General features: G+C 43.3%; 1 protein-coding gene across 1 annotated transcript; it reads right to left on the bottom strand.

Moving 5' to 3' along the window:
* Positions 1 to 907: 907 nt before the first annotated feature.
* cdc42ep3 (CDC42 effector protein (Rho GTPase binding) 3) lies at positions 908 to 8,400 on the bottom strand. The gene is made up of 2 exons (XM_012862417.3): positions 8,117 to 8,400; positions 908 to 2,688 (listed from the first exon to the last, which is right to left on the bottom strand). Exon 2 carries the CDS (start codon positions 2,486 to 2,488, stop codon positions 1,421 to 1,423), a length of 1,068 nt encoding a protein of 355 aa, XP_012717871.2. The 5' UTR covers positions 2,489 to 2,688; positions 8,117 to 8,400; the 3' UTR covers positions 908 to 1,420.
* Positions 8,401 to 15,572: the final 7,172 nt, after the last annotated feature.

The raw sequence follows: 15,572 nt of genomic DNA, 5'->3' as shown, positions 1-15,572 counted from the left end.
TGATAGTTTGGCTCATTGCGTTTTCGTTGGGGGGTCCAGTTAATCGGGTGTCGACAGAACCGACAGAAAGAGCTGCTCTCCTGCTTTATGATGAGCGATCAGCATCGCATCAGTGTGTGGAGATGATGTGCTCAGTTTTCTTCCACACGGCTGTGGGTAAAGCTGAAAAAACAAAAAACACGGACCGGTTCAGGACCCACTTGCTGTTTGGTCCATACTTGGACTTTGAGAACTGCTGATTTATATAGAGGCAGCTTTCTCCTGTCAGCACTTACAAGCTAAGCCCACCTGTTCAGTCCGTTCTAATGGTCCAATTATTAAATTCAACTCTGAACGCTGTGACACTTGTAGAGTCTGAGATGGACCTCTTGGGCTTTTTGCAACGTCTTAACGTGCCTTTAGTTGAGCTAGGGATTAATTTGCTAAGAAACCCACTCCTGGGTATGTTTGGAGTTGTCTTTGATGTTTTTCGCTTGTAAATAAGCTTTTCCTCTGCAGAATGGTGTTCTCTTTCCTGATTGACTCCAAGTGCTTCTCCTCGGCCACAGCTGATGTCTTTCCTCCCGGACATTGTGTCAACAAAGACCTGTTTGCTCCTGAAAAGCAAGCGACCAAAATCCCCACTTTAGCGGAGGCGGTCACATTCCCCGATGATCAGTTTAGCACTTAGAGTGCTAGTTTTCCTCTTAAATCCTATAAAAGCAGCAGGGGTCCACAGCTTTTCCGTGTTGGCTTTATCCTTCTTTTAAGAAGATAACCAGTGTGGGATCTGTCGTTTGTTTTTGTGCACTTTAGGTAATTCTTTAATAGTCTTTGATTCAGATAAACATCAAAACGTTGGTACAGTAATATCTAAAATAAACTGGGATGTACTCTATGCACGCATTCACCGCAAAATAAAGACGGGTGGAATTGGAAAAATGTATTTATTTGTGTTACAATGTCAGAAACACAAATATGCATAGTGTTATGTGAGATAGTAAATTGGCCAACAAACCACGTGATGCACACAAGAAGTGCCGTTTTAAATAAACTCAAAGTCGAAAAAGGTGTGAAAATCACGAGTAGAAGAGCCGAGCGGCGTTTAAACGCTGGAGGTCAACCTGGGGACATCGACTCGTCATGGGAAACGTCTATGGTAGCTGAAGGTCAAAGGCACAATGGAGGTGATGGAGTTGTAACACAAAAAGCACATGCATCATGGACATGCTGCTGGGATGGCAAACAAAACAAAGGGAAACAAATAAAGACTCCATAGAAGCTAGAATAGTTACAAGTTTTGACAATAAAAACATAAGCAGCTTTGTCTACTGTAGCTGATTTTCATCTCAATGATATATCCAGACACCATTTTGATTACTCATAAGTCTTTCTCCCCTTTAATAATTCCCTTTATTCATCTGAGGGGCCACGGTGCAGCTCAAGGCCGGCTCTTTGCTGCAGGTTTATCCATTATGTTGAGCACATCGTCCAGGATGGACGGGCCCAGATCCAATTCCAGGGAGAGGAGCGAGCCCGTGATCTGGGCGAGCGACTCCTGCGAGGTGCTCTTCTCCTTGGAAAGCTCAAACTCAAAATCGCTGATGCGGCCCTCCTCCACGCCACTGTCCCTGTCCACCCAGTCCTTATTGCACCTGGAGAGCTCCTGCTTAAAGCTGAGGGTAATGTCACTGTTGAAGTATCCGAAACCGTTGCTGCTGAGATTCCTGTTTTGGTTGCAGACGTTGTTCTGGAAGTCGTCTTTGTTGTCGAAGCTGTCGCAGCTGTCGCTGCTGGCGTTGCTGTCTAAGCTTCCGTTGGCTTTACGCAAGCTGTCGGCGCGACCGTCGATGTAATACGACGGCGGCTTGTCGAACAGGCCCTCGCTCTTGTTGAACTTGTTGGCCTTGGCGACCGCCTTCAGGGTCGACTTGTGTGTGCCTTCCAGCAGGTCCAGCAGGACGTTGGGTTTTGACTGGACGTCTTTGAAAGGGGACGAAGGCTCGCCGTCGAAGACCTCCATGGACCGCAGCAGGGCGTCCATCTGCAGGATCTCAACCTCATTCGGATTTTCAGCTTTCAAAGGAGGTGACGGACTCATGAAGACCTCCAGTGGATCCGGTTGCATCGGGAAAACCGTGGCGGGTATGAGCGGAAGGGTTAGGGCCTGGCTGCCCCCGATGGTCGGGAGTGAGATTGCGTTCTTGAGCACTGGTGATGGGGTCTCTGCAAAGGAAGCGTCCCCTGTGCTGTGTGCTCGCAGATATTCACTTTGGTTGCCATAATGAGGGTGGACTTCCATCTTTCCGGGTAGTAGCTCATACTTTCCCTGAAGGAAGGACATGTCTCCGAAGGCGTCTCTCTCCCCGCCTCGGCCAATGTGGATGGTATGGCGAAAGTCTCCCAGCGGTGGGCTGATCATGTCGGGGGACAAAATGTCTCTCAGTCGGCACTTTTTCCCCTTCTTGCTGTTGGTGGGCTTCAGGTATATGGGTGCTTTTGCTGGCATGGCTGTTTCTTTGGGAGGCCGCGTTCGGACGTGCAGGAGAAGGCGGACGGAAACGTTCTGTGAGGTCTGAACGTTGAGAGAAGCTTCAGTTACATTCTCAGAAACAGATGCCACTGGCAGGAGTCCAAAGATGATTGCCGCATCGATCTGGCAGTGGTTCTCCGGTCACGGCTGGTGCTTTCCAGCGAAGGGACACTTCTCTGAAATCAGAGACAAATCAGAGAGAAAGATATGATTTGTCGAAAAATGTTAAAATGATGGTTGCAAAAGATGCTTTCCCACTGTTAATTATTTTCTGATATATGTTGTCCTTTCAAAGAAAGCATGTTACTTGCTTCATCATCCCTTCTTATGCTATTGCATATCTGCTCTGCATTTCATTTCTGCTTGAATATATAGTGCTCCGGTGAAATAATTGCCCGCAGGATTGCCTTTCTACACATTTAATAATGTAATTCGATCACCCGCTGAACCAGGTTGCCACAGATTTGTCAGCCTTGCCATGATATTCTCCAGGCATGAGCGCCGCAGCTCTCGTATGTCACATCTACCGTACCTGAGCACCACTGCTGCGTAATTTACATAATTTACCCATGACTGCAGTGAAGCAGCGTCACTCACCTTGGGATGCATGTTCTTGACACTAAAAGTGAAACTAACAGCATGACCCATTCTCTGGTTCATTCAACTGATAATTCTACAAACTCTTGGGTGCACTAAGAGGGCATTGACACTGTACCCCTAAAACGATCAGTTGATCCTAAAACATGGGAGAAAAATTTAATGTTTTGACGTCACAACAAAGTAGTGTAATCAACGTGGCATGAAGTACAGCAAAGTGAATCCTGAATCCTGTATCCTGTTTTATTCCTCACATTTAGGCCACATTGAATATTGGGTTTCCCAATATTCAAGTCTACCAGGTAGGACAGGGAACAGTCTAACAGCAGCTTATACAAGGACATAAAGCACATTTTGTGTGAAATAAAGCCATCTTACGTCCTTCTACATATCTGTGTCACTTACATGCACATTGGTTTCACATTTGTATCTGTGGTTTAAAATTATCATTGTTCTATTGCATTATGTACAGGTTACACTGCTTTTGATCTGGCAGCTCTAATTTTCTCAATTTTAACAAGCACCAGTATCAAGTATCAAATCTTCTAAGAAGCTCTCCGATATTTATAGTAAACGATATTTTCCATTGAAAGTTGCAGATTTCTCACCAACTTCCAACTTGAAAATCCAATTAGACTGTTGTAAGTTTAAAAGAGTAATAGCTCCTTGAAATGCAGTTTTTATTTGAACACGTGTAAACTTTAGTACTCCAAAGCATAAAAATACTGAAACGTGAATTGTTATTGTTATTGCTAATAGTAAATGGTTTGATCAATGTGCGCAACATTTAGGAAATCCTATTACGTTTTCTACTTCCAGTTGGGTTTGATTTTTATTTAAAAGCTGAAACTGGTTAATGGAGTCCAGTTATTTTACATGTTGCTGTCATCTGCTTCAGTGTCTCTTGACCTGTTCTCCACTGGACTTCCCTTTTTAGCAGTATCTGTTTGTACCAGTTGCAGCTGCTACAAGCATTCAACTTTCATTGGTGCAGACTGAGCGTCTGCATAACATAGCAGCAGATCAAGGAATGTTGTCATCTCGTCATTGCTATAACATTTCTCCTGAACTTGCGTAGTTTGTCTTTTAGTGGCTCACGTGTGTGGTATGTATACTTTGTCACTAACACATGACACAGAAATAAACTCTGTTTCCTTATTGAATTAGGGGGGGGGGTCCTCTTGCTGATCTTGCATTTGAGAGCATAGGAGGATCAGGCCTAGGTCTACAGATTTTGCTGCTGAATTCACATTTACACACCAGAGCCTCTTTTGGCCTCCGCCAACTCTAGATGTGCTAATGTGGAACAGCTGGACTGCAGATTGGGAGAGAGGAGAGGCAAAGGGGGGGACTTTAAAGGGATCAGAGCAGGGCGGCCTGTTTTTGGTGTGAGCTACTGCTCAGACATGCACGCAGATAGAAAGAGCTGGACCAGAGGAGGGCAAAGAGGGGAGGAACGGAGTTTAAAGGGGGTTTACGGGGATTGTGGGAGAGATAAGAGGCAAGACTTACAGAGCAAAGGGATCTTAGGAGAGAATGTGATGCAGATTGTGAATTAAGTTTCCTTTGAAGAACAGCTCTTTCGTAAGCACAGAAACACCAGCTACGTTACACGGATAAACACATTTTGATTTAGTAAATGGTGACCAAACGGTGGATCGTTGCCATTTTAAACCCTTCAAAGAATTTCACCAAGTTTGGAGCCGGTTTAATGTGGAATAAACTCATTAAACACAGGGACAGAATCCATTTGACCACTCAAAGACAAAAGTAAAACTATCTGTGGCAGACGGGAGGAAACAGCCTGTGGGAGCGGGTGCTTGAGATGTGAGTAAGAGGAGAGCTTGCCCATTTATAGGCATATTTAATTATGAGGGGTCTGTCAGTGGTGACCGTCTGACAGAGCGCCTGGCCAGACTGGTTCACACCTAACACTTGACTCAGAAAAAAAAAAAAAAAAAACACATTCCTGCTGCAGCCGACCGACCCGCCGCTCTGGCCTTATCAGAATCACTTAACAAGGTTGTGTTTGTTCAGGAGGCGCATTAGACGGACACTCGCTGGGCATTTGAATCCAAACAGCAAAAAAAGGGTGGATTCCAGTCCCTCTTTAGCTCTCAGTCCAACTATCATCACAGCTCCACCGTTATTTGAAAACGTTGTTTACACGGTGAAATATCAGTTTATCGCTCAGTGAGCACAGCGGTGTTAAATATAGCTACAGCAGATACAAAAAAGATGCAGGACAAGTACGAGGGTGTCGACTGGAAACTTAAGTCCAACGGACGGGGAAAGCATTGGTGCGTGGAGCCCGAGATGTCTGAGGCAGAACCTCTGTTTTATCAAGAGGAAAGGCGAATACAGCAAAATCTGGGCTTTTTGACCTTGGCATGACCTTGGATGGGAACTGAAACGAATGCAGTACTTAGCCAAAAACTATTTTTTTTTACTGTAGGCTCAGCAAATCCTTATTAACGTCTGTGCCGCAGTCTCTTAATACCAGATGTTCACACATCATTCTGTGTGAAACGCTTCCTCCAGAGCATACGTAGCTACAGTATCTGTACTTCCCCATGAAATCACAGCAACTGCCTGTTCTGTACTTTGCAGTAGAGGATCGTTTTATATTGAATCGATATTCACAGACAGAAATCTTTGACGACTCATGTGATATGAATACTCTAAGGTTTCCACTGGCGATCCACAAGAAGGCGACTGATACAGTGAAAGCCTGAAGGACTGACCTTCAAGTCAAACCTCCTGCTGGCGGGTCAGTTGGGCTGAAAAAGCAAGAATGAAAGGTATTCGAGGGGACAGCAGCAATATGTGAGGGGAACTGTAATTAAATGTCAGTCTCTGATGCCTTAGCCACCTTCCTCTGTTTCATTAAAGCTGCTCTCACAAAGTTCCCCTATCTCGCCATGTTAGTTAGCGCTTTGAAAAAAGAGCTGGCGGAGTGCGTGTAAATGTGAGTAAATGAAGCGCATTGTGTTAAGCATCAAGTTTGGCCATACTGTGTTTAAGGCACGCGTGCTGCTTCTGACACGCCCCACATTCTGCACGTGTGACATTCATCGTCTTCTGCTGCTAAGGGATCGCCTGGCCACCTGGGGATGAAAAGTTCAATGCTCTACACACGATCTGCGAGAAATAAACAGAAAACAGGTCCTGCTGCCTTCAGTTGGAGCCGCTCCAAGCCTTTGTGCATAACGAGGTGAACGATTCTTCAACGGCGCCCATAGAGCATCTAAATAGCGTATGGTGGGATTAAATTATGTCAATATTGTGTCTTGTGTCACAAAGCTTCTATGATCATGGCGATAATGTTTTTATATACAGCCAGGCTTAGCTGGGGAAAAGTGACGCCAGGGAGTTCTTTGTATAAAATATATATGCTTATTTTAACGGTAAAGTGAGAAAGAGATGGTTTAACAAAGTTAGGTGCCCTTCTTCACCCTGTGAAGCCATGAATAGCTCTATAGGCTGTTAATACTTGAACAGGTGTATCCTAGCATCTCTCCAAAACAAAGCCCAGATTCACACCGCGCTTTTGGAACCGCTCCAAAAAACACAAGGCACCATGGCGCGTGCTGCGAAGTACAATCTTAGCCGTGTCGCCACCACAGATTGCAGTCCCAGGTTTCATTTACACCTCCTGGGAAGTGGGGAAGCTGATGGCTGCTTCCTCTCAGAAACGCTTGCCCGAGCAGCCACGGAGTCATAACAGGAGCCGCGGCAGAACAACCACTGTGTCATTGGGTCAGCAAAGTATCTGTCTGGACATGCAGGGATCTGGAGCCGCTCCACAGCCTCTTTAAAAACCGGAGCTTGGCCTCATCAGCGGCCGATGGGGAGGCGAGGCAATGGGCGTGAGGCGATGAGGCTTTGAGTGCGGAGGCCGTTAAATATAGAGCTGGTGTCTGGCTATTAAACTGATGTCTCGGGATTTGTCGCGGTATTTCTGGACTCCTCGGCGGCACGTGTCGTATCGCCGGGCCGGGCATATCCTGAGATGCAGTTTAATCTTACTGTAGTCTAAATAGGTGCTGCAGCAGTTTGTCGACGCTTTACAGTCTGCTGCTCCATAGTCAGAACGACAGCTGTTCAAAATATGACATGCTTTTAAAATAGACACTCTGCATTGCCCAAAACATCCATCAAAGGAAGACTTGAGTGATTTTTCACACACTCACACAAAAAAATAAGCTAATCTACGCGTTGTTGTATTTGTTGGGGTCACTGGGAAGTAAAACACAGTTCGGTTCCTCCCTTTCTCTCCATGACAGAGCTTTTGAAGTTCCCAAATCCTCCTCTTGCTACCTAACTGCGGCCTTGACTCGGGTCACGCCTTTGCATAGCAGAAAGACCCTCTCTTTGGGGGTTGTTATAAAAAGCACATACCACAGAAGGTAATGGCAGCCTTACAGAACACAAAACGCACTTAGCCGTTTCCTCAATTATAGGCAAAGGCCTCGCTTTCAAAGAGTCTGGCGGTGGAGCTGGCACTTGGATGAATAGCAGGGTGGAGTTTTTTTGCTCTGTGTTTCTTCCTGGTGCCACCCGCATGCAGAGCCAGCACTTGCCAGAGTTTTGCTTGGCAGAAGGCGAGCAGGGGAACCGAATCGAAGCGCATGAAACACGATGAGTATGTCAACACACGCTGCACAAGAAGAGAAACGTTTTCTCTTCTTGTGCAGCTACCGGAGACCTCTTCAAAAATCCGCTACGTTGGAGAGATAACGAGAAAGAGCGGCTCTGCTGAGCAAACAGGCTCGCCACGAGCATGAAGCTGAGTTCCAAGCTGAGCAGAGATTTCTACGCACGCTTTAATCTGCCACTCATACTTTCACGGTTCACCGTTTCAGATCTTCTCAGAGGAATCTCCCCCCCACACACACAGACACACATGACAGCAGCAAATCTGCAGCAGCATCACTCCGTCCTTCCACTCTGATCCCGTTACCATCACAGTGTGCAGTGAAGACACGGTTCCCCTCCCTCACCTACCTCGGCTCTTTTGGCAGGCCAGATCCAAGTCCTCGTCAGGTATGCGTCTCTTCTCGGGATGAAGTGTGTGTCTCTGTCTGTGTGTGTGTGTCTCTGTCTGTGTGTGTGCTGCAGAGCTGCTCCTGTGGCTTGTTGACACTGTCCTGCCTCCTGTATCCGCCTCCGGGGGCTGCACTTCTGACGACCGGGACGTCTGCTGGACAGCTGTTTTGGAACTGCTCTCCGACTCCTTTTTCCTTCTGCAGCAAGTCTAGTCTCCTCCTACGCCTCGTTTCACTCCCCCCCCCCCCTCTGGCTTCCTCCTCCTCTCTTTTTTCCCTTCTTGTCTCTTTCTCTTCTCTCTTGCTTGTCTCTCTCTTGCAGCACCTGTGCATGTCACTCCACTCTCCTGAGAAGCTTGGATTTTTCTATTTTTTTTATGGAGACATCCTCTAGATTTATCATAAGCTCTGTTTCTGCAAAAAAAAAAAAAAAATGTCTTTCTTGGCGTGTCCTCTGATTCTGTCCCCTGATTTTGTTCGTTCTCACACTACTTAACTGGCCACGACTGATAAGATCCAATCTGGGAATGCAAAAAGGGACTCACCCTGTCTGTCTTTGGAGCCTGTCCTCATTTTCCTTATCTCTGTCTACAAAAGCATTACTCATTTATTTTCCCAAACTCTGATTTTTTTTTTACACAAATTCCCTTCTTGCCACCCCACGATGTGGTGGACAGTTTCCCCCTAAAAGCTGCAGCGCGCCGAGGCGTCATCGACTGAATAATCATTGCAGACCACTGCAGCACTGCAGCACGTGTGAGGCAGAGCACATGGGCAGCTGCCTGCATACGACGATGCTTTCCCTCCGCTTCCCTGCAACGGTTTTCTAAATGAGACACAACATGGAGTGTGCACAAGGTGTCAACCCAAATCCCTAAAGCCAAGAACATGAAGCTAGTGCTCTTTTTTTTTTTTTTTTTTTTTTTAATCCTTGCATAGCTGAAAATCCCCCATCACCCTGGAAACCAGTGCATCTCAGAGGTGATGGCACACAAATTTTCTTGCAAGAAGGGCAAAAGGAGAGGTGTGAGACTTGGCTTGTGCAGTCCTTGTCAACGAGGTTGGGAATACATTACATGCAGGGGGAGGGGTGCCAATGGCTCAATACTGTATAATTACACCTATATTTATTTATAAAAAAAATAAAAATAAAGTGTGTTTTCATTTATTTTCATGCAATTAATGTATCGCCATCTAGAGAAGGAGGGGAATACACGTCCTGACAAAGTGTAACAGCATTTTGACCATAACCCTACAAACACATTTAAAATCAAACTTCCTGGTCTGTTTGGCCGGGATACAGCAATCTCCACGCTTACAGGCACCCCTGGTTAAAAGATGTGTCAAAAGTCGTAAAATAAATTAATTTTATACTGTTGCAGCATTATCTTACAAAAGATTAATTCAAGGGAAAGAAATAATTGTTTACAATATCGGTGTGTTTGTGTGCATTGTCTGATGGCCACATTAAGCACCAACCCATTACACAAGTTAGTTATGTTCACAAACACCACACAAGGTTCGTTCAGACATTAAATGCTTATTTGACACTGGTGTGCGCTCGGCGTTGTTACATGCTTTGTCTTATTGATTGTGTCTTTTCTAATTTAACTGATGCTGTGGGGTTTTTCCTCTGGACTTTGAAGGGTGGAAATGCAAAATGCACCCTGGTGTGCAGCATCAGCAGGAAATGCTGATCGGACAATCCTGAGTGTCCTCCCCCATCGAGGGGAGGACAGAATGGCCCTAAATGTTATTTATCTTCTTTGATGTTTGTGTTGTTCATTTACTTGTCGTCGTGTTTGCTTTTATTAGTTACGTTAATTAACTGTGAGTAGATGGGCTGCACTTGTGTAAAGTGATTTAAGGACCCCAAAGCATTTTACATTCACTCATGCATTCACACACTGGCGGTGGTAAGCTACATTGTAGCCACAGCTGTCCTGGGGCAGATCAGCACCATTCACCACTGGCAGGTGAAGTGTCTTGGCCAAGGATGGTCAGAGCAGGTGTTTGAACTGGCAACCCAGCCGATTACAGAACAAACTCCTAAGCTTCTGTGCCACTGTCACCCTGTGTTGTTTGGTGTTGTTTGGTGAGTGTTGTTTGGTTTATTTGAAGGGATTTCTGCATGTTTTCCCCCCATTTCATACCAAACTCACCTGATCAACCAGCACTTAAATTCCCCTTTGTCTCTTGTTAAAAATGTAAGTTTGTTTATTATATTACTCGATATTAAAGATAAACCTTTTGTTCAGTTCATTTGACCTCTTTTAATGGGCATTTCAATGCATTTATTTCGTGTGCTTTTCTTTCATTCTGGGGTACCTTGTTTCATAAGGGACAACCGGGTCCAAATGTCTTAAATTTGGACCCGGTTGGACCTGCTTTATCCATAACAGCATGAGATGACCTGGCGACCTGCCCAGGGTGAACCCTGAGATGGGCGCCCGCTTCACTTTCCTAGTAATAAGCAGGTATAGAAAAGAAATGGTTGGATGTCTGGGGAAAATCAAAGTGTTCTTGAAAGAACAGCATGAAAGAACTTCCACCATGCTTAACAGTGGGCACCAGGTATTTTTTCCTCATATTCATCCTTTTGTTTACGTCGTACCCACAGGGATCCACATCTGAGTGTAATCTGATAAAAAAGTCCCAACAGTTTAATAAATTTCACACATCTATGACTTTCCTGGTGTGTCTAAGAATAAAGGAACTACCTCGTGGTGTTTCTAAGGAGATGATGTGAATTTAGTCGCCTTGTTTGGCTGCAGTTTTCTGACAGTGAGCTTCTGAGACTGTTTTTCCGCTTTTAATATTCCACTTACTGAGTGTGGGGGCAAAACAAACTTGGGTCTTCATTCAACCTTGTTTGTGTGGAACACTTTCAAAAAAGTCAATTTAATTCTGTCTGAGTTCTGACTTTTTTTTCTCAGAATTCTAAAATTTTTACTCTGATGATTAAAGTCAGAATTCTGAGATTCAAGTCAGAATTTAATAGACTTTTTTTAATGTACCCTTCTTTTTTAAATGGCCCTAATCTTCTTCCATATATTTGTCATCGTTCCAGTTGTTCTAAACTTTGTAATCAATGTTAGCTATGAACAACTTCAGGTGAGGGCCATTGTATTTCATTTATTTCCTGACTTGAGAATCCAAACCCATTTGCCTTACTCGAATACCATGCTCACTTGTCTTTCCCATTTTAAAGATTACCAAACAGAAATGGGGTTTGTTTGTTATATTTTTACCCCAGATAACAAGGGAATCCTTGATAAATTATTAAAAGCTCCTAGACCCTATGATCAACTTCAAAGTAAAGTAAAAAATTAAGAAATACATGAATATTAAAGGAATTGTTCATTTTGAACTAATAAAGGTTTGGATTATCACACTTTTTCTGTGTGAGATGATGAATCTTCCATAAAATATGAGTTAATTCTAAGATGTTTTGCTCATATTTTACCAGGGATACCAATGTGTGTGGAGGGCATTAGACCTGATTGCCTTAAATCTGATTTCTGTTCCTTGTTATATTTTATAAGATTGGTTCATCTTTGTGATACGCCACTCACAAGTCTGAATACTGAATACTGGGCTGTGTCTGTTTGTTGCAAACGTTTCCCTCTATTTAACTTACACAAGTGTTATTTAGCACCAGCTAAAGAGCAGTTGTGAATGGGCTGCTTTGGTGTTGTCAGATTTCCCCTTGGGTGATGTCATCGTGGGAACCATGTGGTTCTCACATGATCATTACGGAGAAAACACAACATAGTCCTTTCATTTTCTGTAGGAAGACCACTAAACTGTGGAAACTCCAGAATGAAGGAGGCACCAATAAGTCCATATCCTCTAAAAGATTAATCACTAAAACTGAAAAGATGGGAAATGCTGTTCCTTGGTAAGACAACTACAAACTCACTGTAGCGTTAACATATGTAGCTTTAGAACCTTACAACATCTATTTATTTATTGCTTGTAGACAGTTGGTAATAAAGTTTAAAGTGGCCGTGTCACCTAGTTCAAGGGTCTGCAACCTTTAGAGTCCAAAGAACTATTTCTGGCCTCAGCCCAGCTAAATGAAGCTATTTTAGAGCTGCAGATGTTATATGATCTTTGGGAAAAGGACCAACTAATTTCTGTCAAATTACATACTCGGAAAATTAGTTGTAATTTTTAAAGAACTACCTTTTTATTTCTATTTTGGAGTTTCACAATAAAGACAAAACAAGAGGACGGAGAACATTGTCAGTTGTGGAAATTGGTGTAAAAAAACATATTTTCAACCTAATGACAATAAAAACATATCTATAAAATTATCACTGTCTCTTGTAGTTTCATTCTGTTTTGAAAATCCAGTCCAATTATTCCACAAAAAACGTTATTATATCTATGTTTAAAACATTAGTTGGTTCTTCATCATGTTTAGCCAAATTTTTTAAGAGCCATTCTGGAAAGTCAAAATAGTTGAAGGCCCTTTGGTCAGTCCAACAGATATCTAGAGTTTGGTGCAATCAGCATAGCTGTGGAAATCAAATTGGGTTGGAAACCATGTAGGCAAAGTAGTGTTGGGCCCAGACAGGTCCCGTGTGGGACACCTGGCGTGCTTTCACTCTTTTTTCAGAACACGGCCACGTAAACTTAACAAAATAGCCGTCCCTTAAGCTTAGTTCCATACCAATACAACACATTATCTTACTCTGCTCAGCACCACTTGCCTCTGCAACTTAGAAGCATTTCCTGAAAGAAGTAGTGATGATATTTTGTATTTAAATGAAACTAAAATACTAATACACGTGCCTTTAGACTCTGACGTTGTGGTCTTTCAGTATTTGGAGAAACTAATTCTATTTGGCAGCCAAATCAGAATCAGGATGGTTTGCGCAACTAGCTGCAACATTTCACAACTTCTTCAACAGACTCCTCCTGAGAATCCAGTACTGAGCCTGGCGTCATGAAAAGGGTTTTTAAAATGTTTTCCTCAATAGGACAGAGCTTAGTTTTCCTTCAAACCTCGTGTTGCATGTAAGTCACCATTATATGATTGCTTGTTTCACTTGCACTGCTTGTTATTAGAAAGGTGTGAGGTGACATATTTGGTTTACAGCATACAGCTTCAGTCAGAAGTTTACATACAAACAAATATTTGGTGAAGAAATGTTTTACTTTAAGTTTACTGTCATATAATATATGCATAAGCCTCTACTTACATTTAGCTAAATGTTCCAATGCAAACTGTACCGTGACTTTATGCTTTTTCTAACCTTTAACGAGCTTCTGGTATAATTCTGGCTGGATATTTCGCCAGTCTTAGAACTGATTACATTTCCTTTGGTTGGTTTCCTTTCAGAGCTCCAACAGTGCTACTAACTTTGCCACCGTGCAGCTCCGAAAGGAAACCAACCAAAGCACATTAAGACTGGGCTCTCCGGGTACTCCGGCTTCCTTCCACAGTACAAAAACATGACTGTTGGGTTAATTGGTCTCTCTAAATTGTTCTTAGGTGTGATTGTGCAGATGGTTGTTTATCATGCGTGTCTCTATCTTGCCCTGTGTTGAACATGATAGTTAGGTACCTAAGATCCTTCATGGGTAAGTGGGTATAGATGGATGGTTTTCCTTGCACTTATCTGGCTTTATCACAATCCCTAAGTTTTGCACAGAGGTAAGATCAGCTATTTGGGTTGGTAATGTCAGCCTAATTTATATATTCTTAAGTCAGAATTGATGTGCATGTTGTACACCCAGTTTTTTATCAATGTTTCAACCTTGCAGCTGCTGATTTGAGAAGAGGTTGAAGAGTTTGTCCTTTAACCCTGCTTGACAGGTCATACATTGACGTTTGGTCCGAACGCCTCGCCTTAGGTAGGTACCCCTAAACATTCTAGTCATCGGGGCCAAGCAGGTCAGTCTTTGTCTCCTCTGAGCAGAAGACTTTTCTCCAGAAGGCATTTGGTGCTTAAAGTTGGAGCAGCAGCTGCTTTCATGACTGATTCTGTCTCTCTTCGTGTAGCTATAAAACTGGTTTCAACATGAGCGGTGACTCTGGTGTTCCTGCAGTTTTTGCCGTTACTGGCAGGCCAGAACCTTGGTCTAACTATTTTTCTTTTCCTCTGAGGGGGGTCTCTTTGGCTCTGCAAACCTGAGCAAAGAGGTGACACATCAGAATAACTTGTATTTGTATCAAATGGTTCCAAGGAAATTTCCCAACTTGCTTAAATCTGTTGTTTCTTCCATTGAATTTCTTGGATTTTCCAATTCTTCTGAGCATTAGTCAATCCAATTTTGATAAAAAAAAAAAACTACCAGCTGCATTTAAATGTTGTAATAAATCAGAAGGCAATGCATTTGTAAGTCAAAATAAAGTCTGGGACATTCAGCAGTGCTTAGTATTTAGGTGAGTGCACGTAGATGCTTGAGTATGTATGTTAAATTTTATCCCTGTTTAAATTCAAGACAATCCACAACAATTTAAACCTTTTGCACCTTTAAGATATGTTAAGATGTTCGGCTGTGACAAAATCTGGTGCATTTCTTTTAACTTTAATCGTAAAACAAAAAACACTCCTGCTTTTGTCAAACAACCCTTGTCACTATGCACAGTAATATATTCTGTGTATCGTGGAGGAAGTTTGCAATTTTCTTAAAATAAAGTCCAATTTAAACCAAATTTGCTTTGCTTGGACTGACGTCCTTGTCCCTCCAAATGAAAAAAGTCTCAGTCAGGTTTTAACTTCAGCAGTTCTCCAAACTGTTCCACTGATGTCACTCTTACTCCTCAGAGACACCATGAACAGACCCTCTGTCAGGTAAACAAGCCTCTCCTTGTCTGCTGAAGTGAATAAATGGAACATAAACTGAGCTGCAAAAACAAGGGTCAGTTCTTGTCATTCGTTCCACTTTAATTCATGCTTAAACTCGACTGGGAGTCAAACCTGCAGCTCCAGCTCCTTGAGGACTTTCTCCAAACTCACAGGTTTAGCTTCAGCTTTGTGCAACCAGGCTGACTGCGGTCGACACATCGCTTTTCCCGCCACGGTTGCAAGTGTTCACACCCAACATTGAGTAAGCTGCATCATTACCGCCCAGCGTCTGTGAGAACGGAGGAAAGGAGGTGAGCAACATGCGCAAAGCACAAAACACCACAGCAGGCACTTGGACTGAAAGCTGCCTCTTATGCCTGGTGGTCTATATTTAGTGTTAAAGTTAATCTTTTACCTGTTTTTTACTCTGAAATACCAATAAAACCAGGTATTAATTTTCTTTCTCGCTATACAACCTTAATTTAGACTAAATCTGCCCAGATAGCAGGAAGAGCATCGCTGCCCTCTGTGAGTCTGGTTCATCCTTAGGTCCATTTACCAGATGCCTGAAGGTGCCGCATTTATCTGCTCCAATAATTAATTGAAGGCATA

The sequence above is a fragment of the Fundulus heteroclitus genome, chromosome 22, assembly GCF_011125445.2.
Source record: "Fundulus heteroclitus isolate FHET01 chromosome 22, MU-UCD_Fhet_4.1, whole genome shotgun sequence".
Lineage (NCBI taxonomy): Eukaryota > Metazoa > Chordata > Actinopteri > Cyprinodontiformes > Fundulidae > Fundulus > Fundulus heteroclitus.
The sequence above is the reverse complement of the archived record's forward strand: the minus strand, read 5'-3'. Positions and strand labels throughout refer to the sequence as shown.